The 24563-nt window shown below is 39.3% G+C and overlaps 4 protein-coding genes across 5 annotated transcripts in view; all 4 read left to right on the forward strand.

The window, feature by feature from the left end:
• Positions 1 to 801: 801 nt before the first annotated feature.
• arhgap18 (Rho GTPase activating protein 18) lies at positions 802 to 9365 on the forward strand (the record flags this gene model as incomplete). The annotated part of the gene is made up of 16 exons (XM_015053897.1): positions 802 to 1072; positions 1730 to 1809; positions 1911 to 2063; positions 2489 to 2543; positions 3125 to 3246; positions 3730 to 3801; positions 3926 to 4019; positions 4502 to 4593; positions 4921 to 4998; positions 5091 to 5250; positions 5331 to 5413; positions 5776 to 5982; positions 6102 to 6236; positions 7027 to 7148; positions 7237 to 7292; positions 7433 to 9365. Coding segments are annotated over 16 exons (1872 nt in total), but the record flags the coding sequence as incomplete, so codon positions are not given.
• A 1039-nt stretch (positions 9366 to 10404) lies between these two features.
• On the forward strand, positions 10405 to 19323 carry sel1l (SEL1L adaptor subunit of SYVN1 ubiquitin ligase). Its single transcript, XM_015053915.1, has 21 exons — positions 10405 to 10963; positions 11111 to 11148; positions 12082 to 12274; positions 12878 to 13045; positions 13448 to 13553; positions 14171 to 14333; positions 14438 to 14491; positions 14582 to 14641; positions 14733 to 14814; positions 14922 to 15076; positions 15307 to 15363; positions 15447 to 15515; positions 15745 to 15822; positions 15948 to 16010; positions 16132 to 16219; positions 16317 to 16465; positions 16567 to 16732; positions 16838 to 16912; positions 17578 to 17750; positions 17904 to 18032; positions 18148 to 19323. The coding sequence occupies exons 1-21, from the start codon at positions 10852 to 10854 to the stop codon at positions 18448 to 18450; spliced, it is 2481 nt and encodes an 826-aa protein (XP_014909401.1). The 5' UTR covers positions 10405 to 10851; the 3' UTR covers positions 18451 to 19323.
• A 385-nt stretch (positions 19324 to 19708) lies between these two features.
• Positions 19709 to 22448, forward strand: LOC106960694 (phospholipase B1, membrane-associated-like). Of its 2 annotated transcripts, none has more exons than XM_015053918.1 (7): positions 19709 to 20439; positions 20676 to 20737; positions 21529 to 21619; positions 21714 to 21772; positions 21922 to 21989; positions 22092 to 22135; positions 22223 to 22448. In XM_015053918.1, exons 1-7 carry the CDS (start codon positions 20382 to 20384, stop codon positions 22345 to 22347), a joined length of 507 nt encoding a protein of 168 aa, XP_014909404.1. In that variant the 5' UTR covers positions 19709 to 20381; the 3' UTR covers positions 22348 to 22448. The 2 variants fall into 2 exon arrangements, with proteins under 2 accessions (XP_014909404.1, XP_014909405.1); XM_015053919.1 differs by having other exon boundaries at positions 21714 to 21776; positions 22223 to 22396.
• LOC106960693 (phospholipase B1, membrane-associated-like) overlaps positions 22449 to 24563 on the forward strand; it is a 6533-nt gene continuing 4418 nt past the window's right edge. The window contains exons 1-6 of the mRNA XM_015053917.1: positions 22449 to 22515; positions 22606 to 22686; positions 22785 to 22850; positions 22938 to 23029; positions 24023 to 24104; positions 24420 to 24521. Coding sequence (XP_014909403.1) covers positions 22501 to 22515; positions 22606 to 22686; positions 22785 to 22850; positions 22938 to 23029; positions 24023 to 24104; positions 24420 to 24521 — 438 coding nt within the window. The 5' untranslated portion in view covers positions 22449 to 22500. The remainder of the gene's footprint in view (positions 22516 to 22605; positions 22687 to 22784; positions 22851 to 22937; positions 23030 to 24022; positions 24105 to 24419; positions 24522 to 24563) is intronic.

Here is a 24563-nt window from a genome sequence, read left to right on the forward strand (position 1 = left end):
TAGTCTACGAAAGAGCGAGCAGTGACTTTGAACAGAAAAACAGGAAGGCTGAATATATTACAACAAAGTTGTTCTGTTTTATCTGTTTCACCTCTCAATCTGCGTCTATTCTCGCTTATGCTGGATTTGGAAATGCCAATGCAATATCCCAAAGTGGGTTTCAGATATTTAAAACCGGAGATCACAAATTGGATTGATGCGTCTCTAATATTTAATCTATCGCAAGCCATATCACCACCAACATCTCCAATGCATTTTGTGTTTAAATGTTTCACAGTCCTATATCATATACTTTGGGGCAGCTATGCCATGGTTCAGCTCATAAAGCTATGATTTCGCACTCCTGTTCAATAGGGGGTGACTGTGAGCTGTTTTGTCAACTGTGTGACCAACGAAGTGATTTCTCTTCTTGCTTTTGACACGTTTGTGTCTGTGTTCTCAGTTGTGCAAATGTTTTTCAGCCTTTTTCTCAGTGGGTCTTCCAGAAGCAACCATTCTTGCTTGCAATTTAACTTGCTCCGTTGTTTGATTCCTGTTTGCTCACAGCAACTTTTTGAATGGGAGTTTATTTTGGAAAGTTCATAAGTCAGCCATTTTTAAATATCCAAAGTGATAAATGGTTCTATTAAAAATGAACTTTTTTTTTTCGTTATTATGAGTGTGATTAAATTTGGGGGGGGATTACGTAAAAATATATTTTTGTTTTAGTGATGGGAACTCTGGCAGAAACTGCCTGAGGCTTGTTCTGACAGGCTGTGGTTGTTGTTTTTTTTTTTTTTCCCCCCTTTCTACCGTTAACTTGTTGTGTCAGGTCCTGGAGGGTTTTTCGTGTGTGAAAACATCAAGGAAGACAACCTCAGCCGAGGACGGAAACGAGAACGACGTCTCGAAGCAGTAAATGTTCACATCCCTGACTCTGAGTGTTTGCGCTTCCCGCAGGACTCCCTGGATGAGCTGGAGATGGACGACTACTGGAAGGAGATTGAGAACATCGAGAGTTCAGGGGAAGGACATGGGAGGGCGGGAGGAGAAGGAGAAACTCAAGAGGAGGAGCAGCAGAAAGCTCCTGAAGGTGGGATATTCCGTTTCTATTGACGGGATGTAAATAAAACTTTATTTTCCTACAAGTTCAGGAATATGCAGATATTTTTCTACTGCTAGTTGGGGCATGTGTGTGTAGTTTTAGTTTTTCTGTCATGATCTGAATATTAGAGATGCAACTTGGAAAAATGCCCCCTTTACCTGCCTCCTGGAAACATGCTGGCAGTAAGCTTGTTTGACATTTTGTATTTCTTTTAGCGAAACTTTGTTGCCGAATCAGAACTTGCTGTCAAAACTGATGCATATGATGCATCAAAACGACGGTTGCTTTTTAGTTTGTTTTCAGTTTTTGTCCTTGAATTGGATAATTTTGTTTCATTGGAGACATATTTGTCTGTCTCTTTCCTGTTATATACAGCCTGCTAGTCCGTTGTTCTCGGGAAGCTTTTTCCTGTATGATTTCTTTGCTATTAATCTTTTCCATGTAATATAATTAAACTGTTTTCTAAAAGAACAAACGTTGCCCATTTTAGTAGTTTTTATGTAAAGAATATTTTTATAGGTTGGAAAAAGAAGAGCAAGTATAGAAAATTATTCCTCTATTTTATAACCTTTCCCATTTTCTTTCCTTCCTCCTTCATCCTTTTGGTCCGAAACCATTTCAAAATGACTTTTTCTCCTCTTTTAGAAGGAGAGCATGAGGAGGCGTGGCTTACAGAGGCTGGGCTAGTACGACTGGTTGACGATTCCTTGGCTGCCGAGGATCATGTGAGCAGATAAACGACCCGTACAGATTCACAGATCACTGAGAATCGGGACAATGCACGAGCAAATGTCTTCCTCTGTTTTTGGTTCCCATCGGTTGACAGGAAGAAGACAGCGCCGTGTTCCTGTCCACCCTCACCAGAACGCAGGCCGCCGCTGTGCAGCTTCGCGTGTCGTCTTATCAGCAGACGCTGCTCCGGCGACGCAACCGCCAACACCTCCCTGATGTTCGGGATATATTCAGACCCCCTGAAAAGGTGATGAGATGAATGAAAAACACACTAGAAACCTTAAAATAAAAAATTTGAAAAAGTCAACTTTTTTTTTTTTATGTAGTATGTTAAATTGTTCTTTTTGTAGACATTTTTCAGTTTTCAGATTTTTTTTTTGTTTTGTTTTAGTTTTGTAATTTCGTTTACGTTGAAGAGTTTCAAACAGAAAAAGTTGCATCCATTCGGCTCAAATATACATGTACATTTTGCACAACCGGTGCAAAAGAGAAGCGGCAAAAACAAACGAGATGAATTAGCAGTTCTTGCCAACGACAGATGATATCATTCAGGACCTGCATGAGTTGCATTTAATTTCCTTTTAGAATAAATAAAGCAATTTTGAATTGGTGTATGTAGCATGTTGCTCTGTGTTATATAACGTCTTGTGCTGCACTGTCTCACCGTTACAGAATGAAGAGCCTCCAAAACTGGAAGAGGGAAGTGACAAAGATGCAACTACTGCTGGTATGAGCAGCTCAATCCTTTTAGAATAAAACCCATTCAGGATTCTTCGGTATGGATTTTATGAAAACAAGCCCAAATAAATATCTGAGTTGGAACTGAGGTTTAATCTTTGCATAAAAGGAACAAAATCCTTAGGATTCTGTTTAATATAGTCACGTATAACAGGAATTGAGTCAGGCAATGTGAGAAGTCTGTGTTGAATTTTAGAGGAAGTGCTATCAATGACTGATGCATCAAAGAAAATGTTTCGGGAAGCTGATTGGACTCGGATCAAAATACTGATTTACATTTGAAAAACAGGGCACGAATACAGGTGAGCGTAGCATTTCTGTAAATAGTTGGAAGCTATGCGGCTCCTTGTAAATGTGGGTTAATTTTCTATCACAGTGGCTGAAAGTCAACAGACCCCTCTTACTTCCTTTTTGTTGTCTGTAATGACTAATACGCAGGGAGATAAAACGACACTTGAGCGTTCCCCCCCCCGCCCCCCCCGCCTCATGGTTTCAGATCATCAGGACGAAAACAGTCAAACCGAGCTACCTGCTGGGCATATTATTTTATTTGTCCCTACTTTTCTGCAGAAACCGAGATGGAACTGAATGTGGAAGTGGCGTTTTCAGAGCAGGCGCTCTCTTACCGGGACAATAATCAGAGGTTGAAGGTCAACAACAGCAGCCTCAACTCCTCTGATGACAAACTTCCAGTGAGTCATAAAATTGCACACAATGGCTGTGGCGTATCTACAGGTACACTTGTGCTTTCAGCACGTCAGCTTAAAAGCGTGAACTTTGAATGTATACATACCACATTAAGAGCCCACGTAAATTGATCATGTTTTTTTATTCAATAGTTGTTAATCATCAACAGTAATTATGTAATTATGTTGTTTTTTTTTTTTTGTTTTATTTTTATAGATGACGTTAGAATAAATAAAAACATATCTCTGCTTTGTTACGTCATGTTGATTATGAGAGCAAGGTTGTCTGTGTTATTCCGAGCCCTCACTGACTGTAGTGACATCTGGTGGTTGATGTTTGTATTGCAGTTAGACTCATTCATAAAGACAATGTTGTTGAGACTTTGTACCTGGTTTAAATGCAGGCAGAATTATTATTATTTTTTTAGATTTTTCTATCAGCTACTGAAAACTCTGTGCCCTAATCTTATTGCTTTTGTTTTGGTTCAGAACTTTAAGCTCCTTCGGGATAAAACGGGTCAGACCAGAGTGGGAGATCTTTCTCCTTTGGATATGAAAAAGGTAAAAACCCTCTAACAAGGTGATCTATGGACACACAATTAAAGATCAGGGTTTTTTTTTTTTTAGATGGCAGACTGATATAGTTTTGTGTGTATGTTTTTTTTTTTTTAACACGATCTTTCAGGTGCGCAGACTTGTTCTGGTAGAGATGACTGCTCTGTTTGACACAGCTGGGATAGATGTCAAGGCCAATAAACCCGGCAGAGTGAAAAGCAAAGGTATTTTTGCCCAAGAAGAAACAAAAACAACAAAAAAAAGCACAGTGTGTTCCTGGAAATTTCTCATTTCTCAACAGCAAACTTTTGTATATTTCATTAGGATTTTATGTGCGAGACCAACATAGTGTGGCGTGTAATTGTAAAGCGGACAGAAAACGGTACACATCGTTGTTTAGAAAAAAAAAAGGTCTTTGTATTTTGCCTAATGAGTCGATCAGTACTTTGTAGAACTCCTTTTACTATTGCTATTCTTGCTGTGCTAAATAGCTAGTGTCAAACCCCATTAAATCATATAGGTTTTTGCAATTCTAACATGAGAAAATATGGAGTTTCAAGGGTTGTGAAAACTTTTGTAAGTTTAAACACATTTTGTTCACTCTGTGTGTGTGTGTGTGTGTGTGTGTGTGTGTGTGTGTGTGTGTGTGTGTGTCTGTGTGTGTGTGTGTGTGTGTGTGTGTATGTGTGTGTGTGTGTGTGTGTAGAAAGTGGCCTTTTTGGTGTTCCTCTGATAACTCTTTTGGATCAAGACCACCGGCGGGTTCCTGGGACCAAAGTGCCACTTATTCTGCAGATGGTGAGCATCCAGTCATTCATTCATTCATTCATTCATTCATTCATTCATTCATTCATTCATTCATTCATTCACTTAGAGCCATTCAAAGGTTTCGATATGGACGAAGGAAAATGTTAATTACTCTCATTTTCAATGTAAAAATTTTAATCTTTTTAATTTCTCTTTAGGATTAATAAGTTATTTTTGAGCTGAATTGAATTGAAACCACAATACAACTGCACTCTAATGTGTATTGTAGCTTTCATTGCTTGATGTAAAACTTTTTTTTATTTTATTTTACTTCTTTACTCTTGTGGATGTTCTGTAATGTCATTCGTCTACTTTCAGCTCATTAGGCATGTAGAGGAGGAAGGGTTAGACACTGAAGGTTTGCTACGTATCCCTGGAGCAGCCACTAGAGTCAAGGTATTTGACGCTGCATGGACGCTGTATAGATTTCTAGATTAGTTTAGACTAGATGTCAGCCTAATTCACATCGCCTGCTGTTGTGTCTTCAGTCACTGTGCCAGGAGCTCGAGTCGTCTTTCTACGACAGGACGTTTCAGTGGAAGCAGGTGAAGCAGCACGACGCGGCGAGCCTGTTGAAGCTGTTCATCAGGGAGCTGCCCCATCCGCTGCTCACAGTGGAGTACCTCAATGCTTTTATTGCAGTCAACAGTATGTATCAGGCCTGTTTTTGCCGTTTATGTGACACAGTGTGAGGTCTGACCGTGCTGTTGTGCTTTGTGTTGTGAAAGAGCTTCCCACAAAGAAGCAACAGCTTCAGGCCTTGAACCTGCTGGTGCTTTTGTTGCCTGAGGCCAATCGGGATACTTTGAAAGTAAGTTTATTTGTGTAGCACTTCATATGCACAAGGGAACTCAAATCACTTTACAGAAAAAGCTGAGATAAAGAGATTTGCATCGATAACCTGAAATATGGTATCCAGTACCATGCAACAGTACAAGCAACATTTATAATGGGGGGCAGGGGGGAAGCATGTTTAAAACAAACAAGTAATTAAGGGATTCTACTGTAGATTCTAGATTCTAGGAGACATAATCAGCCTATCAGAGGTGAAGGTTTATACTCCATGTCTTAGTCTATGAAGCTAGTCACACACTCCCCTTTAAATTCACATCACATATGCGTCTTTCTTCAACAAAAGGACTTTTTTTTTTTAAAGTAAATTTCCTTTTGCAGGCACTGGTGGAATTTTTCCAGCGTGTCATCAATCATCAGGCCAAAAACAAGATGACTCTGAACAACGTCTCTGTTGTCATGGCACCCAACATCTTCATGTTCAAAGGCTTTCGATCCAAAGTGACGGAGCAGCAGGAGTTCTCCATGGCAACCAACACAGCCAACATTGTCCGGCTGCTCATCAGATACCAAAATCTCCTTTGGACGGTAACTGAAGATATTGAACATGACTCTAATCAGCATTGGAGGTTAATGTGTCCTGATTACTCTGAAAAAACAGCATCTTCTAAAAGACAATTTCATCTCTCTATTACCATCTACTTCAGATCCCGAAGTTCATTTTGACTCAGGTCAGGCAACAGAATATGGAAAGCCAGCGAAAACTGTACAAGGACAGAGCTGTACGGAAGCTGCTGAAGAAGATAACCACCGACAGACCGCTTGATAAAGCTATCCCAGAGGTAGGAGAGGATTTCTGGAAGAAGCTGCTTTTAGCAAAATCCAGTAATTATTAAGTAATTATCAAATAATTAACTCATAAAAGTGGTCACCTTGTGTAATTGTCATTTTTGAAAGTTGTTTCTAAGTTGAAACGGAACAAATTTGTTATTTTGAAAGCAGAAAGTGGAACATTTTGATGACATATTTTAAGAATGGGTTATAACCCTGGCAACAAACACACACAAAAAAATGTGTGGTCATTATGGTAAGCGAGATAAAAATTATAGTAAATTAATAATGCTGGAATATTAAAAGTTTTATGGGGCTCACACACAATACAGCTAAGTTCAAAATTAGAATCCCGACAGTTGATCCCTGCTGGTACCTTCCGCAGGTCCAATACTTAGTCTAATGAGGAACAGTGACATCTAGTGGTGATGTTGTAGAATTTCTTTGAAGCTTTGAGGCAAAGTTTCAAATTGTCAATCATTTCCAGAGCACTGCAGGCCTTTGCTCCACCCTTTTCAGCCAAGCAGTTAACGCATCTGATTCGCAGTCTTGTTTTTATCTCCACTATGATATGATATCTGACTGGCAGAGAGTAATTACACAAAACTGAGAAGTGGCTGGCCTTTAAACAGATGTGTAACAGCTGTTTGGAGAGAGTAACAATTTATTAAACGGAGACGTAATTTATTTCTAAGCTCTCATTTAGGAGACATATGTCTTGGATTATAACCTTGAATTTTTGTGTGTAGTCAAATTTATGGTTTTGAACCCCTAACTCCCCACATCTCTGTTTTTCTCCAGGAGAATACTCAGGGATTTATTCGAGTTCAAGCACCACAGTTCAGTAAAATATCCATGGCGATTCAACTTACAGAAGATTTGCAAGCTTCTGATGTACTAACTCGCTTCCTAAGCCAAGACAGGTAACGTCTACACCTACACTCAATTCGCTTTGCTCCAATAAAATGTAGACTACTGGCCTGTAACTGTTTTTTTCACCTCTGTCTCTAGCTCAGTGTCAGTGAAAAAAGAAGATTTGTGTCTCTATGAGATTGGTGGAAACATCAGTAAGTTCAACTCCCAGCGCTATATAACTGAGCTGTTTAAGTTTTCATTCACTTATCTTTTATGCATGAAAGTTACAGTGACTGCAGCTCCTGATAATCCATCTGTTAATTATTTCTCTCTGTTTGCCTTTCCTCTAAAGAGGAGAGATGCTTAGACGAGGAAACGTACATGAAAGATCTTTCCCAGCTGAATCCTGCAGCAGAGTGGGTCATCAAAGCAGTACAGCGATGAATTCTGGCCCGCGACGTCGTCCTGCGGGGTCCTGGCCTACTTTAAATTTCCCCACTGAGACAACGCTGCAGCTGGTTCTCTGGAGTTTCTGGGGAATCCGGATGCAATGGGGGGGAAATTCTTCATCTGTAGCGAAGCACTATTTGATTCTGGAACCCATAAGAGAACACAGGCGGTTCAGTTGCAGTTTATCGTGTGGGGAAACATTTTACAGAAAAACCTTTTTTTTTAAAGTTCTTTGCAATGTAATGATTCCCAGGGAGATTTTTTTTTTATAAAGAATCGTCTACATTTTTACCAGAGCTGCCTTTCCGAAGCTACAATGTATTTTACTGCAACTTGAAGTGATAAACCAGCAAAAAGTTGTGCATGATTGTGAAGTGGAAAGAAAATCAAACATTTCATCTTGATTAAAAATATATTTAAAAAAAATTAAAAGTCGAATTGTACAGCTATATTTATTTCAGTTTGCACTCGTGCCATACTTTTTCTGTTTCGGGAAGGGAGTTGGAACCATTGCGAGATGCTGAAAATTGGGGATAATGTTTTACAATTGTTCTTCCCCACAGCGTTGTACCTGACCTGTCTGTCGTGTCCCTTGTTCTGCAAAATGCCATTTGCTCCATAATGTTTCACAGAACAGATGGTTACTCTGGGTTTATTTAAGGGTATCGGAGTAAAGGGGACTAAATATAACTGCACTTCGTCGTTCGCAAAACATGGATCCGTTTTCAATCGCTTCACAATAACATTTCACTTTGTGTTGGTCTATCACGTGAGATTCTTGTAAAGTACATTCAGGTCTGTGGTTGTAATGTTATTAAAGCATAAATAACTTTAAGGGTGTGTATACTGTAGCAAGGGCACTAAACAGAAACCACTTTTTGGAAAGACTTTTTTCCACTGGTGGAGAAATGCTTCCTATTTCCATACTGTGATTTATTGGTTGGCTTTAATGTTTTTTTTTTTTTTGCTTTAATTAGATGTAAAACATGGTGCCGTGCAATAATGTGATAATTAGTCGATTCCACATCCATCAGATAAATTATTTGAGGCTTTTGTTTAAGTAGAGAATATTGTACGTATTTGTCTTCACCCATTTTAGTAAAGTTCATGACCACTTTATTGAATCTTGTATGATAGCATTTGTCCAGGAAGATTTCTAAAGAGAATTACGTATTTTAGGAGGTCTACCTTTAGCAAGGTGAAAAAGCTCCACTTTTTTTTTTTTTTTTTAGGTATTCTTAAAATGATCAAAAGGATTCAATATCATGTCTTAGATTTTCAAAGGCATGCAGTGAAGACATGAGTAAAGTTGTGTACGAAGAAACCTTTTTTAATCTGTCTCAACGTGTGAATATGATTCAATCAACAAAACTGCACAGATATTAGGAAACAACCTTTTTGTTATTATTTTTTAAGTGGGCTTAAGCAGCGATACATTTGCACATAATTGATTTTGAGCCTTTGTGCCTTACCACTAATGTCAGGTTCTGTGTACTTGCAAGCCTTTTTATCTGGGAAAAGAAAATATACATTTTATCTTTTTTTTTGCACATATTGTGCTTTTAGTAGCAGCTTTATCTAATGGTTTCTAACATTGTCATATAATATCTGTAATGTCTGCACTGCAATGTCTAACTTCCCAAATGGTTCTCTTCTACAAAATCACGGAGAGTTAACAAAAATGTGATGACCTTTTTCGATTTGTCTGTAAAGTTTACACTGTCACTTTCTGTAATGTATGGTGTTTTGGTGATTTGTTTCCTAAAAACGTATTTGCTGCCTTTTAAATTACCACCATGACTGCCTGTAAATAAACTTGAAGTAATTCAATACCACAACTTCTTCTATGATTATTTATTTGCGCTCGCATTTTCAAAGTTCAATAAGTATTAAGATCTGATCAAGGCAACTTTAGGAACTCTGTTTCAGATCTTCATCAAGAAGTGGTTATTTATTAATTTGTTTTATTTAATTCAAAACTGGGGTCGGAAATAAAAAAAAAAATATCTATTTTGGTTGTTTCATGTAAAAATAAAACATGACATAAATTGGATTCTCTCCCAATGGCAGCTGGAAATTCAAGTTTATTTTTAAAAATGGTACATTATGTATCAATGACTTGTAAATATGTGAGATTATAGCCAGGGGGCTAATTTCCATATCTAGTTCCATTCCAGGTTGATGAGAAATCACATAAATACAAGGATAAAGACCACAAAATAGCACAACAGAATCAGAAATGTATAAATCGACCTTAAAATCCATTCATATTTGCATATAACTAATATTGGTTCCTTGCAAGTGCCAGTTTTAAGATGTTTTCTTTTTTCAATGAAATTAGCTGTTTCTAATGCCATGTTCTGTACATCATTTGGACATATAATCTGTTGATGTTAAAAGCTGATATACTGTGTATCTTCTACTCATAAGCTAAAGCACACAGAATTATGAATTAATTGAGGAAAAATTAATGTTATTTTATCATTGTAATATTAAAACATTGCTTACCTCAAGATGCCATATAAAAACGTACTTTTATTAAGGAGGAAAGTAAGTTTTTCTCCTAAAACCTGCTTATTTCGATTATTTGTAGCTTATCTTATGTTAAATATGAAAGTGTATGGACAACTAACAGATATCCAATTACTTTTAAGTGTGTTAAGCTTAAATGTTACCACTGTTGTTGATTTGCTAAAGAAACTGAAGCATGGCTCAAAATAATCTTCCCCAACTTTCATATTCATGTCGTCTCTCTTTTATGTTTTGGTGTCGTGGCCCAGCCCGTCACCTGTAAAGATAATTGTGTATCCACCTGATTCGCTGAGACATTTTTGGCCATCTCTGATTGGCTGCTGTCATTCGCAGCGGGTTCTGATTGGTGGAAATTCCAGAGTAGGAAACGTTGGTCTATAGTAAGAGCTTAACATGGTTAGCTAAGTGAGGTAGTGCTGGTTTAAATCTAAATGTCAGACCTCAAAGCGTTGTCTTTCACTCGATTACTATACAATCTGCGTATGCACTTGCTGTTTGATCAGGAAGCTTGGTATTAGGTTGATATTTGGCCATTTTTTTGTCTATATGCGGTTGTGTAGAACTAGCCTGCTAGCTCTGCGTCGTTTCAGTGGAACTCCTCAGCTCGCTAGTTTTGTTGCATTGGAATTTCTTAGCTTGTTTGACAGCTGGGGAAGCTAAAATTAACCACGTTTATATGTAGTGATCCGGGCTCCGTTCGACCAGGTTTGTGTGTGAAAGTTTATTTTATGCTAGTTTCTCTGTGTCCGAATGTTTGGTAACAGAAATAGCAACGGCTGCAGCTAGCAGATGGTTAGCCCGTTAACATCAACAATGGGTTATAAGGGAGGTTTGAAGACGGCTAAAAGGCTTTATTTTGTGGCTATTCTCCTTCTCGTCTTCGCTGATCGACTGGCAGCAGGTAAGATATGGCTGTGTTTGTGGTATGCAGACGTTTAGAGCACGTTTCCGAACCATTGAAAGCAGCTGTTTTATCTTGGGTTTAGGAAGTTGATCAGTCAATTTCGAGAACCTGTGTCTTTACTACTGCCTTACTAATGTGTTTCAGATGAAGATCAACACAGAGACGATGGGTCCGAGTTAAAGGTGCGTCATGAGATATTGGATATTGACTGAAAGGCACGTCAGAGCAGGAATGCGTAATGATAGACACAATTATTTACTGGGACCTGTGCAAACCATTTCGACCTTAGTTTGTTTTGCTTTCACTTCAAGAGACCTTAATGTTACAAAAAACTGCATAAATCCGAGAAAAAAAAAACGTAAACCTAGTTGTAAAATGTAAATGATGCATATTGACGTCTGTTGGGTTGGAGCTTCATACACATTAGCAGCAGAGTTGAAGACATAATGAACCAAATATTTGGTTAGTTTCCTTTTCCCTTAAACGCATCAATTCAAAGAACTCCTACCATTATTATTATTATTATTATTATAATTATTATTTTCTTAAATTATATCCATAGAATTCCCATGTGAGAATTTCTATCCATGAAAATGAAAATAGTTTGGACATTAAAATCAAACAATAACAAATCAAATCAACTTTTGCATTTGAGTTCACATACTCGGTCAGATTTTTTTAGAGTCAAGTTCATGGCACTGGGGGACATAAACACATCAAGCAACATTATGTACTCTGATGCATTTTCTGCATTTAATAAAATCGGATAAATAGTTGAGGCATTCCTTCATTTAGATCAAAAGTAGAGCCGGACAATATATCGAGTGGCAGCCATTGATTCAATATCTCAGTTGTAAAAAGAAAAAAATGGTTGGTGATGATATTTTGTATTTCAAGTAACATGCATTTACTGTCTGGTTGTGTGAACACATTTAGTCAGTTGGGTGGACCCTTGTGCTGTAGATGATGAGGTTATTACGCATTTGAAATGATAAGTTCCTCTTTCTTTTTTTAAAACAAATTTTTATGAAGTGTACTGAACAGGTCCTGAACGCGCCACTGAAGCTCTTTATGTTTCGGTGATCTCCGTTAAACTTAAATTTTGCTTTGTGCAGTCGTATCACGATCCAGACTCTGACGAGGAAGACGTCCATATTGTATCAAGGATTCTGGCAGCCGCCTCGGCGGCGCCTCGTGTCGACGGCTCCCAAACAGAAGAGGAAAAACTGTCACTTCGAGAGACGGAGGAAAAGGAAGAACTACCTGAACAGCCGCCGCCGCCTCCTCCTGAGGAGAAACCTAAAGAGGGTGAATCACATTTTCTTCCATTTTTTGTTGTTGTTTTAAATACAGTAAGAAGAAAATGAATTGCAATATTTCTATGATGCTGGTTAAAGCACTAAGCTGAAGGTGAAAAGTGAGATTTTATGTCAGTGTTCAACTGTGCTATCAAAGTCAGTGATCATTTAGCGCGTTTGTTCATAGTTATACTTAACATTTGTAGAAGCAATGATTAGCATTTTGTGACTTCTCAGTGACCATACCTTCAAAAATAACTTCCTCTTTTTAAAATTTTTTTTAAAAAATTTTGTAAGCTTGTGTAAGTCTCCGCATGTTAACCTGCTTTTCTCTGTTGCTGACACTAAGAAAGGCAGCATGTGGTTTGAGGACAGTAGCACTTTGGGTAAACGGCTTAACCCCATGAGAGTTTAACAGCGTCTTGCACCTGTGGCTTCTGTTGCAGCCTGTTACGTCATTTCACTCAGGGGTTGCTTTCACCTCTACGGTTGTTGTTTTTATATAAAGGCAGAGATTAATTAATACTACAAATATTCAGCCCTTTAGTTGTAATTACCACTGTGATTTTGAATTAGCTTTTTTGTTTTTAGCATTTTTATCATGTTGTTTCAGTTCCTGTAGTGAATGGGGGCACAGCCCATGGAGAGCCCTGCGTCTTCCCATTCTACTTCCACGGGAAGGAGTACGCTGACTGCACCACTGACGGGCGGGGGGACGGACGGCTGTGGTGCGCCACAACCTACGACTACGACGGAGACAAGAAATGGGGATTCTGCGAGAGTAAGCGTTCAGCTGTGGTTGAGCCGTCTCTCCGGCTCCGAATTTGCAGTTTCAAGTTGTAGGAATCGGGAATTTTGCTGTTTTTTATTTATTTTCAGGAATCATTTTACTGACAGAAATATAAACCGTTGGATGAACAAGTGAGCGTATTATTACACATAAAAGAGGCACAAAATGTCAAAGGACTGCACTTGAACAGTAAAGTAGTTTTGTGTTTGTAAAATGTGGAGGCCATCAGGTTCACAACCTGGCAGGGATGACGGAAATCAGATTGAACAAGTCGTAGTTTTACTTCAGCCCCTCCCCTCTTCTGTCAGTGAATGTTACGAAATCTGAATTTCCTTTCCTTTTCTTTTTTTTTTTTCTTTTTTTTCATTTCTTTATGCTTCTTCTTCTCTTCAGCGGAGGAGCAGGCGGAGCAGAGACTGCAGGCTGAAGAGGCGGAGGAGCAGTATCAGTCAGTCCTGCGGAAGCTAAACGGTTCCACCAGGAAGGCTCAGAAGAAAGAGTGAGTTTATTACTTTCAGTATTTCTCCTCTGTTCTGATGAGGCTGCCTTTTGGTCTCCAGGCTCAATATTAACTTACAGTTTAGGTTACATGGATTTGATTGTAGGTGTTAATTTCTTTGTAATATTGTCTTAGCAATTTATTTGAACTCCTTTTTCTTACAGCATGTATTAATCATACAACAATGCAAGTGTTGCAAACAAGTTTCCTGCCACAGACTTGACTTTTAAGCCTTGTTCATGCCTTTTCATTGCTTTATCTATTCATTTGTAACTAGTCCTGGCATGTGTTTGGCTGTTTATATCAGTTGAATCTGAATAATTTGCAGGTACATTATTTTTTTTATGGGTCAAAACATTTTTAATAATAGGCTTATAAATAGTCTAGAATTGTAGTGGCCTTCATAGAAACTACAGTTTATATTTTTGGATCTTCCCGACTGTCATTTGAAATTTTGGTTTTGGTTTGAAAGCCTCTTTCTGTTTCTCTTTTACTACCAGGTGTGACGTTGCACATCCTTATTTGCTTTGAATGCCATAACACTGCTGGTCACGCACATTTTATGAGCTGTTTTTGTTCCGCTTCACTTGCATCACCTCTGCTTCTCTCTCTCTCAGGTTGTACGAGAAGCTGTTGAAAGTAGCGGAGAAAGGCCACCAGAAGGCCACGGAGAAGGTTGCATACGCCATGCTGTTCGGAGACTACATGAACCAAAATGTCACCAAAGCCAGAGAGATGTTTGAGAAGCTGGCTGTGGAGGGCTCACCTAAAGCTCAGATGGTAAAACATCCCGCAAAGTGCAAATGCCGCCGGAAGTTTGGAGGCGTTTTGAGCCGCCGTCTTCAAGCTTCTGCGTAAACTTTCCGTCTGTCGTTTCTCCTCAGGCTCTTGGCTTTCTGTATGCAGCGGGACTCGGAGTCAACTCAAGTCAAGCCAAGGTGTCTTTTCCACACTGCAATTCTGCCTTGCAGCAAATCCGGTCACTGCAAGTTCATTACAGCGCTTCATGCTGATGTTTTGTCTTTCAGGCTTTAGTTTATTACACCTTTGGCGCATTGGGTGGAAACCTAATAGCACATATGATTATGGTGAGTGGACTTGCTCATTCAGTTGCTGCGCTAACGGACGTGCTGTTTGTATATTCATAATAGATTAAATATCTTTCTACATTGTGATTAGGGTTACAGGTATTGGGCCGGTGTGGGCGTTTCCCAGAGCTGTGAGTCAGCGCTAACGCATTATAGAGTGGTGGCAAATCACGGTAAGCATTTTATTTTATTTATTTATTTTTTGTTTGATCTTTTTGCTCTTTTACTCACCGTCTTTTAAATCTGCTCCGTCCGTATTCCGGCCTCGTGGCTCCCCTAGTGGCGAGTGACGTGTCGCTGACGGGAGGCTCGGCAGTGCAGAGGATCCGGCTGCTGGATGAGGTGGAGAACCCGGGCTCCACCAGTGGGATGCTGGAGGAAGACCTCATCCAGTACTACCAGTTTTTGGCAGAGAAAGGAGATGTTCAAGCTCAGGTGTGTTTCGCTTTAGTTTGAGGCTCTTTCCAGCCACAAATATGTGAAAAGATTTAGCGGGTTATGCGTACTTTAGCAAAGCACCGAAAAAACAAAAAACAAACAAACGGCAAATTAATATCTAAACCTCTGCATCCGACAGTGAGTCGGTATTGATCAGAAAGTTGATCTCGGCGTTACTTCCACGTTTAATTATTTGAAATATAATTAATTTTGATCTACATTTCCAGGTTGGTTTAGGTCAGCTCCATCTACATGGTGGACGCGGAGTGGAGCAGAATCACCAGGTAACATTAAACCACCAACGATTCCGTACCGCAGCTGTTTTTCCCCTCTATTTAGCACGTCTTTGCTTCCTCCTCACCAACAGAGGGCGTATGACTACTTCACACAGGCTGCGAATGCTGGGAACACGCATGCCATGGCTTTCCTTGGAAAGGTTGGATAGATTCAGTCAAATTATTTACCGACGGTTTATCTCCTCTTTAATGCTGTTTTTAATTTCAATGTCTTGAACACTCTCTCAAATTGTTGTGCAGATTGACAATAACTCTAGAGCTGTGTTAGCCAGTAGTTTTGTACCACTGTTTTGACACAGGCATTTATGCATAAATAACTTTTTTTTTTTTTGTCTTATTATTTTATTTGTTTGAATCTTTCCCCCTCAGATGTACTCAGAAGGCAGCGAGTTTCTCCCTCAGGACAATGAGACAGCTCTGCAGTACTTCAAAAAGGCCTCTGATATGGTAACGCGAAACTCGCCTCCACACACATTTTTAAGTGCATATATATTTAATTGACTTGCTCTGAGTGGCTACATCTAATGGGGAGTTCTGAATATTTGTTTTGAAATGACATCTTTACTGTTCAGGGTAATCCAGTGGGCCAGAGCGGACTGGGGATGGCTTATTTATATGGAAGGGGAGTTCCTGTGGTAAGAGATGCATTTTACTAAATTTCTGAAGTGATTTCTTCTTGACTTCTGATGTTTTTTTTTTAATTATGCTTTTACATTTTCAGCACCTACTTTAATTATTTCTTCGTTTTGTTCTCAGAACTATGAGTTGGCTCTAAAATACTTCCAGAAGGCAGCAGAGCAGGGTTGGGTGGATGGACAACTCCAGCTGGGAACAATGTATTACAGTAAGATGGAAATAATTCAATTTCTCTAGTTTTTCTGTTTTTTTGTTGTCTTTTTTTTTTTTTTTTAACAATATACGACTGTCTGTCTTCATTGCAGATGGCATCGGTGTGAAGCGTGATTACAAACAAGCGCTGAAATTCTTCAACCTGGCCTCGCAGGCCGGCCACATCCTGGCTTTCTACAACCTGGCCCAGATGCACGCCACCGGCACCGGCGTGATGCGCTCCTGCCACACTGCCGTGGAGGTTAGCTGCTGGTCTTATTACAAATGCTTATGCAGAAATTAAAATGGTCCTATTGTAACGTGGTGTGTGTGTGTGTGTGTGCACACGCTTCCTGCTGTCAGCTTTTTAAGAACGTGTGTGAGCGCGGCCGCTGGTCGGAGCGTCTGATGACGGCCTACGGCAGCTTCAAAGAGGGAGAGACGGACGCCGCGCTGGTCCAGTATCTGCTGCTGGCAGAGCAGGGCTACGAAGTGGCTCAGAGCAACGTAGCCTTCATTCTGGACCAGAGTAAGAAATCCAAGATGCGTTTGTGGATAGCCTGACTATTCCTTTGAACTGATGGTGGCGAGTCAAAGTTGACGTTTTGTTGCCGTGTGGATTTTTACCAAACAGAAGGAGCAAAAATCTTCAGCGACAATGAGACCTATCCTCGTGCTTTACTCCACTGGACAAGAGCCGCTGCACAAGGTAGGCTATCTTATTCATTCATGAATCATAAATTTATGTTTTAAGTTTTATTTTGAGATTTTGGAGGGTTTTTTTTATACTCATGCTGTGACACAAGCTATGCTGCATTACGTGCTGGAAGAAACGGAGGTTTAAGAGTAGTTAATCGTCTCCTATCTTTAAAACTTCTGCTTGAATTCACAATGTTTAAGAAATTAAATACTCAATTCCCCCCCAAAAATATTTTTATTTAGATTTTGCGCTGTGAAGATACAGTCATGTATCAGTCTGAACAAACATTTCATAATTGCTACAAGACTGTAACATAAAACAGTCGCTGTTTTATGTTCCAGCGACCTTAAAATCAGTTGTGGCCTTACTAATCCAAATAGAAATGAGAAACAATAAAAAAATGTAATAACACAAAAAAAGAAACTGCAGACACTGGACTCTCCAATGACGGTTTTATCTGCTGTCTTGAAGTGTGACTCAAACCTAAAAATTAAATAAAAAAAAAAATTTTATGTGAAACTAATTTCATTGATTAAGGTGTGGACTGTGTCAACTCTGTTTACATTTTCAGATTTTCTGTCGTTTGTTAATCAGAACGAATGTCAGATATTATGAGAAGTTTTCCTCTTGACTCTAGAAAAAAAAAAAAACTTTTGTGGACTTTTCCTTTAAAGGTTACACTGTGGCTCGTATTAAACTGGGCGACTATCACTTCTATGGCTATGGAACGGATGTGGATTATGAGACGGCGGTCATTCACTACAGGCTCGCATCAGAGCAGCAGAACGGCGCCCAGGCCATGTTCAACCTGGGTTACATGCATGAGAAAGGTCTGGGTATCAAACAGGTGAGTCTGCGCTACATATGAACCTAGAATAGCAACTTACTTGTATCCATATTTACAGATTCATAAATCAGTGGTACCAAATGTGTGATTTCTAAACTAGAAATCTGGACGTTTTTTGTTTTTTTTTTTGTTTTGTTTTGTTTTCTTCTGCAGGATATCCATTTAGCAAAGCGCTTCTACGACATGGCAGCAGAAGCCAGTCCTGATGCCCAGGTCCCAGTTTTCCTGGCCCTGTGCAAGCTGGGCTTGATTTACACTCTGCAGTACCTGCAGGACCTTAATGTAAGTGCTTCAGCCCTGAAACATTAACTCCACTGAATCTTGAGAGATAAATGATTTTAATTATGTCTGTCCCGCTCTCTCCTGCCGCTCCCGTTTTGGTTTTGACCTCTGGAAGCTGAAGGAGTTGATTGCTCAGGTGGACCTGGACCAGCTTCTGGGCCCGGAGTGGGACCTCTACCTCATGACGGTCATCGCGCTGCTGCTGGGCACGGTCATCGCCTATAGACAGCGGCAGCATCAAATCATCGTGGCGCCCCGCCCCCCAGCACCCACTCCCAGACCCGCTCAGCAGCAGCAGCAGCAGCAGGAGCAGGAGGAGGAGGAGGAGGAGGAACCGCAAGCTCAGGCAGAGCCTCAGGATCAGGAGGAGACGCCCGCCGCAGGCGAGGCTCATCAGGAGGAGGAGCAGCAGCAGTGAGGAGAGGCCAGGGAAAGACAAGAGAGCAGAACTGATTAAAAACCTGCTGCTTTGAGCATGTCTCCCACTGCCTGCTCTCCTCCACGTTAGTAGAAAACTCTCATTGGCTGCTGAAACTGTTCAGTTCTCCATTCGAGAAGTGATGAAACAAACACAGGACCTAGGACTCTTTTGTTTTGTTTTTGTTTTTTTCTTTCCTGTGACTCGGGATTCTGCAAGAGGCAACCATGTCCTCACCGTGGAGATACGTTGCAGTTTCCTGATTAAAAACATTTTAAAGTCCGCCGATTAGAAGGATTCTAATTTCTGCTTTCATTTCCTCTCACACGTCCCTGTTTTGTCAAATGTTTTTTCGCCAGGAGTCGATCCGCTTCAATCCTAGATAAAAGCAGGAATAGAAAATTAAAAGGGTAACGTAATGTGAATGAAGCTTATTTAATGTTTTAGTTGCTAAAGACAGGATTCTGCTTCATTTTTTTTTTTTTTGGTTGAGGCAATTTTTTAAACAGTTGTAAGTTAATTCTAGCTAAATTTCTTTCAGTATTTTTGCCGGAATCCATAAAGTTTTAATTTCTATGCTATAATATACAAAATCCATCTGCTTTTTTTTAATTATTATTATTATAATTTTTAGAGAAACAAGAAGGATGTTGGACAATTGTCTTTAAAAAGCAGAAGTACTAGAGTGACTCTTTGGCTTCCAACAATGAGGAGCATTTGAATTTGGTCAACAATGACAAAAAAACAGGCTTCCATCAAAATAAGATCCTATTAGAAACATTTTGTGGGAGATTTTTGTTCTATAAAAAAATGATGCAAAAATAGGTTTTTAAATTCATATTAAATGGCAAGTCGAAAACATGCCAAACTACAGTTTAGTGTCTTTTTGTTATTTATTGTGGGTTTTTTTGTTTTGTTGATATCATGTACGTCTCCTCGGGCAGTAATAAGAGGAAAAACTACAACTATCAATTATATTCTGTTTTATTTTAATTCTTTTTTTTTCCATTTCCTGTATTTTTGTTTTCTTTAAAAGTGTTTTAAGCCAACACTTCAAATCGGCTCTCTGTCAAGCACGAACCAAAAATTAGATTATACCTTCAAACAAGATTTTAACACATTCCTCCTACTTTCTGTGCCCGTGTTATGTTGAGAAACAAAGCTGCTGTGACACGCTTTAGGACAGGAAGGTTTACAGGATTCACCAGCAGGGCAAGTCACATTTGGTGGAGGAAAAAATAAATTTTTACCATCACAAGAACAGGTTTAGACATGAGTTAATAAATTATTATGGATATTTAACTGTTTGTTATTGACGTAATCCCTGTCGGGTTTTGGTCTCAAATTTCTACTAAGCAATTAGAAAAGGGACGAGTTAAGAATCGTCTACAAACATTAAACGTCTCAGAACGGATGAAAAGTCTTCTTAAAGGTAAACTATTGTGCTTCCTAGAACAGATTAGAATAGATCTATGGGTGGGGTTGCTAGGTGAGTTGCTAGGTAACGGCGCAGTGCCTGAGAGCTTTTTGAAACGGCTCTTTTCCCAGACACCGAAAAACATGAACTTATTGCCAAAAAACTGTTGTTTGGGTTTTTTTTTTTTAAAGCTCTTTGGTTGTTTTTAGAAGCAGTTGTGACACAACTGGAAGTATAAAAATGTTCAAAATGTGAATTTTTCATAATTCTCTCCTAAGGCCTTTATCTCAGTCTAGATGAGTTTATGTCACCATATGAAAGCTTTCCCTCTCAATTAAAAAAAGAAAAAAAAAATTACAGACCATTTATAAATACATTATTCTGGTCCAGACTTTCTCATTGGTCCCTCAGTCTGTATTGGTGGCGTTGACACAACGTGACAGAGCTGTAAAAACAGAGCATCACATTGTGCTGTGTGTAGAGGTGACCTATTGTCTGGTGCATATGCACTGCTATGGAGGCGCTTTTGATCGCCGTGGCATGTGCGCTCCTGTCCTGCTCTGTCAAAGGTAAGTGCTAGAACAAGCAGGGGTATAGTTTTTTTTTTTTTTGCTATTGTAGCAAACTTTTTAAAAAAAAATTCAAATTTTTTTTTTTTTTTTTTGTCAGTTAAGAAAGAAGCACAAGAGTTACATGTAGGATTTCATTAACTGATGTCTTTGGGGATGTTTCGGAAATGTTTTAAATCTGTATTGAGAGACATTGTGCACATTTTAGAGACGAAGGATTTCAATTTGTTTCAAAGGCGACGACTGGTGGGGGGAGTTTCACGAGGGGATACGACACTACAGTGACGAGGACCTCAATAAGGTATACATACCGTTTAGCGCTCCTTTTAAAACCGGCCAACAAAAGGCTGTTGGGAACATCAAAAACATAACTGCTTATTAGAAATCAAAGGTTTTGTCATCTGTTTTTTTTTTAATCTATAAATCATTCCAGGTGGTAGGCTGGTAGTGGTACCCCACTGATTTATAAACTAACAGTAATTTAAAATCATGTCTTGTGGTTTCTGAAGCACATTGTGATTTCCTGTGTTAAAGGTGCTATTAATTAAAATTTATTTTGCTGCTTACTATAAAATCAAAAAAACCTCAGCAGCACCTCAGGCTGGTTAACTTAATTTACTAACACTTTTAATGCAGTAATTCATGTAAAAGGTTCTCAAGGCAGGGAATGAGTACATACATCAGAGAAGTTAATGTGCTATAAGTGGATATGTTTGAAATAAAAAAAACCTTTTTTTAATTAGTCCCAGATAATATTTGAATTTCTATGAAACTGAATCAGAAGGTTTCATTAGCTCTAACCTTGAGAAATAAACAGAAGTATATCACACTGTAGGCGAGTCTGTATATATTTGAGTTTCCCTTTTTGTGTTTTTTTGATGATCTAATTTACTGAGATGCACCTAAAAGTATGCTCTGATAAAGTATGGCGAATGCACAACAAAACAAATGTTAAAACCAGCTCCTGAATTGATGATGATGATGATGATGTAGTTAAATTGGCATTTAAAGCTAAAAGATCCGGAGGACAGAGGCCTTATTATTTAAAAGAGCGGAGAACGTATGCCATTATGCTTTATTTCACTTTCACAGACGTTTCCAGAGAAAACCCGACCCATGCGCTTCAAACATCCTCCGTTCCAGTGTCCTGACATGACCCCGTCCCCAACTGTCCCCTCGTCAGGTGTGTCCACTTCCCAGGTGACCCCTCTTTCACTCTTCAGTTTCAACTGACTCCCTCTCTCTCTCTCTCTCTCTCTTTCAACTTTTCGCTGTAGTTGAATTTGTGAAGGCAGCGGATATAAAAGTCATCGCCGCCTTGGGGGATTCCGTGACTGTAGGTACTTTTGTTTTGACGCCCCAACAAGCGTATATCTAAAATCTGAAATAAACCTGCCTTGTATGAACACTGAAACTTTTGCTAAACATCAAGATATGAATGAATCCATCAACGTAACTGGAATAACCTACCATTTTGTTTTTCAGACAGCCTTAGGTGCCAATGCCACCACTGTGCTTGGAATCCCAGTAGAGTTTCGCCATGTGTCGTGGAGGTGAGATTTACCCTCACAATCAGAATATGTTTGCTTTTACGGTCCTGAATATCAACTCCTCATATTTCTGTTGCACTAATAATACACCGGTACCCTCTGAAGTATTGGAGGCTATGGCACTTTTCAAGACGTCATAACTCTGGCGAGTAAGATGCTGTTTCTTACCATCGTCTCTTGTCAGATCAGTTTGATACCACGGCTTTTCTTAACTTATTCCTAACTTTGCGTTTCAGACATCATCAAATTATTCAACCCCACTCTGCTCGGCGCTTCTCCTGGGACGACTGTCCACGGGATGGAGGCTCATATTAGCGAAACCGGCTTTAATCTGGCCGTGACCGGAGAAAACACCTTGTAAGACCTCGTCACTCTTAACAGATGCTGGTCTGCCTTAGTGAAGGCATCAGTTTCTGTGATTTAAAAGAACTGAGATCTGTAATTGTATTGAAATCTGATTTTTTTTTTTTTTCCTAGCAACCTCCCAGATCAGACAAGAAAACTAATTGACACAATGAGACAACATGAGGTAGTTTGGGTACAAAAAAACACACACACAAAAGAGAGAAAGCTTTAGGATAGCCTTTTATGTTTTAGATTGCATTTTGCTCCACTTTAGGGTCTTAACTTTGACAAAGACTGGAAGCTTCTGACAATCCTCATAGGCATGAATGACATTTGTGATTACTGTAAAGATAAGGTGAGTGCTTTTTTTTAAATGATCTGTTTGCTGAATTTAGTTTAAAGTAAAAGCTTTTTTTTTTTTTGCTGAATTATTTCTCCCTTTTTTCTGCCTAGGCTTTGTATACGGCGGATAACTTCATTCAATTCATGACCCTCTCTCTAGAAATGCTTATGAATGAGGTGAAGCCAAAACCAAAAAGAGGGACGTGATGCGCCCATCATTTCTTTGGGAGCGAGGGTCTAGTGAGTCTCCATGCTGTGTTTCAGGTTCCCCGTATGATCGTCAACGTGGTGCAGATTTTGCAAATGCATTTTCTGAAGGAGGTGCGGAAGCCTACCCCGGGGTGCAGTCTGCAGCGGTGAGCCTGCAGTGATCCCCGTAGTAACAGTTCTGATCTTTTTGTGATTTTTATTTCAATCGCTGACAATATGTGACGCAGCTCCAGCGATTTGATTGTAAGCAACATGTAGTTTTGACTCAGCTGGACTCCGACCATTCATCATACTGCTGCTGAGGCCAAACGGCTCAGTCTTGGCAGGTTGCTGCACATTGCAGTCGTTTATTTGAAGGCGGTGATGTTGGAGAAACTGGTAAACTTGAGTCTCAGTGGTTTCTGGGCTGTTCTTGAATGACCTAACCAAATGTTATTGATCTGAGCTTTGGTCTTATTCTTGAAGCAACGCCATAGGTCGTGACATAACCGGACAATGATCCCAAACACACATGTAAAATGTTGCTTGAATGGATAAAGTTGTCTTGCATTAAGCCTCTGGAATGGTCTAGACCTCAACTCTTAAAAAATGTAAGAATCTTGCTCTGTGTTAGCAAACAAACGACTTTAACTGAACTTTACGTCTTATGATATGAAGAACGGTGAAATTGCTTGTATGACAAAGCTCTCCTTGTTATAACAATATTTAATAAAACTTTCTAAGACTTTACACAACTATGTTTAAGCTTGTAAATTTCTTACAAGCTTAAACAAAGTGGATAGGAAGGTTATGGCATCGGTTTTGTTTATAGACTTCACATTAGTCAGGCAATCTGTAACCTTTGACAGATAGTCATAAAGTACTCCTGCTGGGTACTTCATGACTGATGAAAGTTCCTTTTCTGATCAAAATGTATTTGATTTTCACCAGTAAATAACAGCATGTCTCACTGAGTTGAGCATTTTAGTTGATGCTCTTCCTAGTTGATCTTTGGACACGATATGCAAAGCTTTGCTCTTTGTGTGTCTAATAAAACTAAAGATTTAGGTTTTGAAGTGTCCATAACATTTTTTTTTTTTTACTGAGTAGATATTTACGGTGTTGTTTTGGTTTGTTAGCCCAGTTTTTATCTGTTCCAGGTCCTTCTGCCCGTGCCTGATTGAGCCACTGTCCGAGTCTCCTGAACTTGAGGAGGTGGTTAAGGTCAATCTGGAGTTCCAGGTGCCACTTATTACTCTCACTGTGCTAAACAGTATTATTGTTTTGCATTGACATTTATTACAGTTTTGTTAGCCCTGAATTAGAAACACAGACTTTAGATTAGCATTAGAAATAAATAACAAATAGAGTAGGTATTCATGAGTCCTGCGTTTATCTTTTATAAGTAACAGCATAGAAGCTAATGGGTGCTTTTGTGCTATTTCGCAGTCGCAGATCTTTCCTAGTGGGTGGATGCTTGTTTTTGAAATCAGAAGAATTACTTTCTGAATGATTGAAATTTTGCAATTTTTTTGTTTTTTGTTTTTCCTCTTGCAGAGGAGACTCGAGAAGCTGCTGCACAGCGATCGCTTCTTCAGGAAGGATTTTGCTGTTGTCCTGCAGCCTTTCCTCAAACAAGCCGACCCCCCACGCCTCCCGGTAATCTACTTCACACAGCAAAAGTGAAAACGAACACCACCA

This window comes from Poecilia latipinna, unplaced genomic scaffold (assembly GCF_001443285.1).
Source record: "Poecilia latipinna isolate Pla-1442-1.1 unplaced genomic scaffold, P_latipinna-1.0 Scaffold1213, whole genome shotgun sequence".
NCBI classification, from domain to species: domain Eukaryota; kingdom Metazoa; phylum Chordata; class Actinopteri; order Cyprinodontiformes; family Poeciliidae; genus Poecilia; species Poecilia latipinna.